At 58.4% G+C, this 3074-nt stretch overlaps 1 protein-coding gene across 2 annotated transcripts in view; it reads right to left on the bottom strand.

The window, feature by feature from the left end:
• The window catches only part of BRSK2 (BR serine/threonine kinase 2), a 152246-nt gene that overhangs the window by 22164 nt on the left and 127008 nt on the right, over nucleotides 1-3074 (bottom strand). For both annotated transcript variants that reach the window (XM_069107330.1, XM_069107329.1), the window contains exons 14-15: nucleotides 2059-2266; nucleotides 373-421 (exon numbers count right to left, since the gene is read on the bottom strand). In XM_069107330.1, coding sequence (XP_068963431.1) covers nucleotides 373-421; nucleotides 2059-2266 — 257 coding nt within the window. The remainder of the gene's footprint in view (nucleotides 1-372; nucleotides 422-2058; nucleotides 2267-3074) is intronic.

Here is a 3074-nt window from a genome sequence, read left to right as displayed (position 1 = left end):
GAGAGAGAGAGAGAGACAGAGAGAGAGAGAGAGAGACAGAGAGAGAGGAGAGAGGAGAGAGGAGGGAGGAGGGAGGAGGGAGAAAGAGAGAAGACAGAGAGGACAGACAGGCAGGCAGGCAGAAATAAGAGAGACAGAAGTGAAGGGGTGGGGCAAGATGGAGAGTCAGGAGAAGAAGCAGCCTGAACCCAGTCAGAGCAGGGAAGCCTGAGGCTGCTTATACTGAGCAGATCAGAGACTGGGCCCCTGGGGAGACATGGCTCCTCAGCTCAGGGTGGGCATCTGTTCAGCCCAAAGCTCTCTCTGCCTCTTCTGGATCTCAGAGCCACTTAGATGGGGGAAGACTGGGAAAGCAGGGTAGAGGTCACTTACTCTGGGGATGATTCTGGGGTCAGGTTGGACATCTCCTCTGGTGTAGGTACTGCACCCAGCCAGGCACCGAGGGGGGAAAGAGAGGACATGGTGAATCCACAGCCCATTTCCCATCTCTGCTGCCCACTTGCTCCCAGGTGGGATAGAACAGCTGGACCCAATTTCAGGACAGGCCACCACCAATGTGGTTCCACTAGGCCCCCGGACCAGAAAATGGAAACCTTCCTAAGGCCAGAGTTTGGTGCCCAGTACAATGGATGCGACAGCTCAGGGCAGACTACCCCACTCCCTTGGAGGCAGATCTCTGGTCTTGACTCGGACCTTGGAAAATACTCAGCGGGGGCTTTCAGTCCAGGAGCTAAAGCTGTGAGCTGGCAACCTTGTCTAGCTTTTTTTTTCTACAGTTAATCTTCTTGTTCCTAAAGACCCCACAGACCCTGGTGGGAGACTGGTGAGGAGCCCTGGATAACTCTGAGCATGTAGGTGATCAGGGGGCCTGGCAGCCAGCCCAGGACAGAGTGGCCAGCAGAGGGAGCCTGGCAGCCAGCTCAGGACAGAGTGGCCAGCAGAGGGAGCCTGGCAGCCAGCCCAGAACAGAGCAGTCAGCAGGGACAGTGGGGCCTCAGGGCCCTGGGCTGGGCTGGGTGGGCCTGGCCTCTTTTGGCCATACAGGAAGACTCATGGCAAGTATGAGCTCAACTTCAGGCTCACAAAGGTCCACAGGGACATTTCAGCCCAGTGAAGCATAGGCCAGTCTCTCCCCTTCCCTGTCTCTGACCCCAGGTGAAAAGAAGGGCTCTTCTCTCTTGGGGCTTTTCATTTCACACCCTGGTCATGGCTGGTGGCTGGACACAGTCTGGGGGTCCCGACCTAGCAGCTGGACACTCACTCCTCTGAGCACTGACCCTCTAGGCTCAGGGTAGATGGCCAGAAAATGAAAGCTGTCCCAGAGTGATCCTTCAGGTGACCACACCCAGCAGTCCCCACCATACGGAGTCATGTACTTGGAGCTCTATATACAGCTATGGCCTGTACCGGCTACTTCTAGTACAGTGACATCTGGAGCTGTGGGCAGGCACGGGCTCCATCCCGCAAACTGCTGCCCTGAGCTCGCCACCTTCCAGGTCTGAATTCAGCCCTGGGTGGGACAAGAGGGAGGTCACTGGTGCTGAGAAGCACCAGGGGGCAGGCAGGCCATAGCTGGCACTCAGAGTCAGACAGGGGAGGTAAGGTGTGTGTGTGTGGGTGGGTGGGTGGGGGGGGGGGGGGGGGGGGGGGGGGGGGGTGTGGGTGGGGGGTGTGGGCAGGTGTGTGTCGGTGTGTGTGGGGGTGTGTGGGGGGTGCATATGTGTGTACCTATCTGAGTGTGTGGGCATTGCCTGGCTGTATGGGAGTGCATGGTCTGTGGGGAAGGGCCAGGCAAAGCACAAAGAATCTGCTGTCTCTGTCCTTGCTCGTGCCTGCCCCAGGCACAGAGACAATTGGCGAGGTCAGAGAGGCTGCTTCTCTTTTCTTCTGTCCATGAATCCAAACTCGGACTCCCTGGGCTGGAAGATGTCCAGAGCCACCTGATCTCTCCCTCCCAGCCCCGCCCAAGGACGAGGGAGGTGGGCAGCCAGCAAGTGGGAAGGGCCCACTAACTGCCCGCCTCTCTCAATAGGCCTCTGGAGAGGACGGACCACCTACCCTGCAGTTTCCGCCGGTGGAATCGAGGCGACCCCAGGAAGCTGTTCTTGATGGAGTTGAGTCGTGTCCTCCAGGGCATGCCGCCGATGCTGGGGCTGGACGGTGGGGTGGGGTTGGGCGTGCCCGCCGGGCTCTCCTTTGGCGTGTGGACGGGCGTTCCCTTGGGGGTAGGGAGGGGGCTGCCCCTCGGAGAGGGGTGAGGGGTCACCTGTATGATGGGGATAGATTTGGTGCTCGGATCAGTACTAGCAGGGAGCAACCTGATGGGGGACAAGGGGCCGGCCAGCTGGGGGCTGAGCATGCCCGCAGCCAGAGTTCGGGCTGGGCCAGCGGGGCCAGGCTGGGGCGGGGCCGGGACGGTGCCGATGGTGCTGGCGGGGAGCGGGTTGGACTTGGTGGACTGCAGAGGTTTGTCCGTCACTTTGCCCTTGGATGGTAAGGTCTGTGTCTTTGGGTTGGGTTGCATCGCTGCCTTTGGTTGGAGGGCGGGTCCGGGCCGTGAGGTGTCCCTACGAGCTTCGGGGTCCAAGGACATTTGGGGGCGGGGGGGAAAGGGGAGCTCAGGGGGCTGGGGAGGGATGAAAAATTTTCTGATAGGCTACAACAGACACAGAGAAAGATTGAGAGGGAAGGAGGCAAAGAGGAAAGGAGAGGGACAGTGAGATTGAAAGAGCATGTGTGGGGAGGGGGGGAGAGAGAGAGAGAGAAGAGAGAGACAGAGAGAGAGAGAAGAGAGAGAAGAGACAGAGAGAAGAGAGAGACAGAGAGAGACAGAGAGAAGAGAGAGACAGAGAGAGAGAAGAGAGACAGATAGAGGAGAGAGAAGAGAGAGACAGAGAGAGAGAAGAGAGAGAGAGGAGAGAGACAGAGAGAGAAGAGAGAGACAGAGAAGAGAGACAGAGAGAGAAGAGAGAGACAGAGAGAGAGAGAGAAGAGAGAGACAGAGAGAAGAGAGACAGAGGAGAGAGAGAAGAGAGAGACAGAGAGAGAGAAGAGAGAGAGAAGAGAGAGACAGA

Source organism: Petaurus breviceps, unplaced genomic scaffold (genome assembly GCF_028583685.1).
Source record: "Petaurus breviceps papuanus isolate PSGF00001 unplaced genomic scaffold, PetGlider_PUasm1.0 89917, whole genome shotgun sequence".
Lineage (NCBI taxonomy): Eukaryota > Metazoa > Chordata > Mammalia > Diprotodontia > Petauridae > Petaurus > Petaurus breviceps.
Note: the sequence above shows the minus strand (reverse complement) of the source record. Positions and strands in the feature narration are given on the sequence as shown.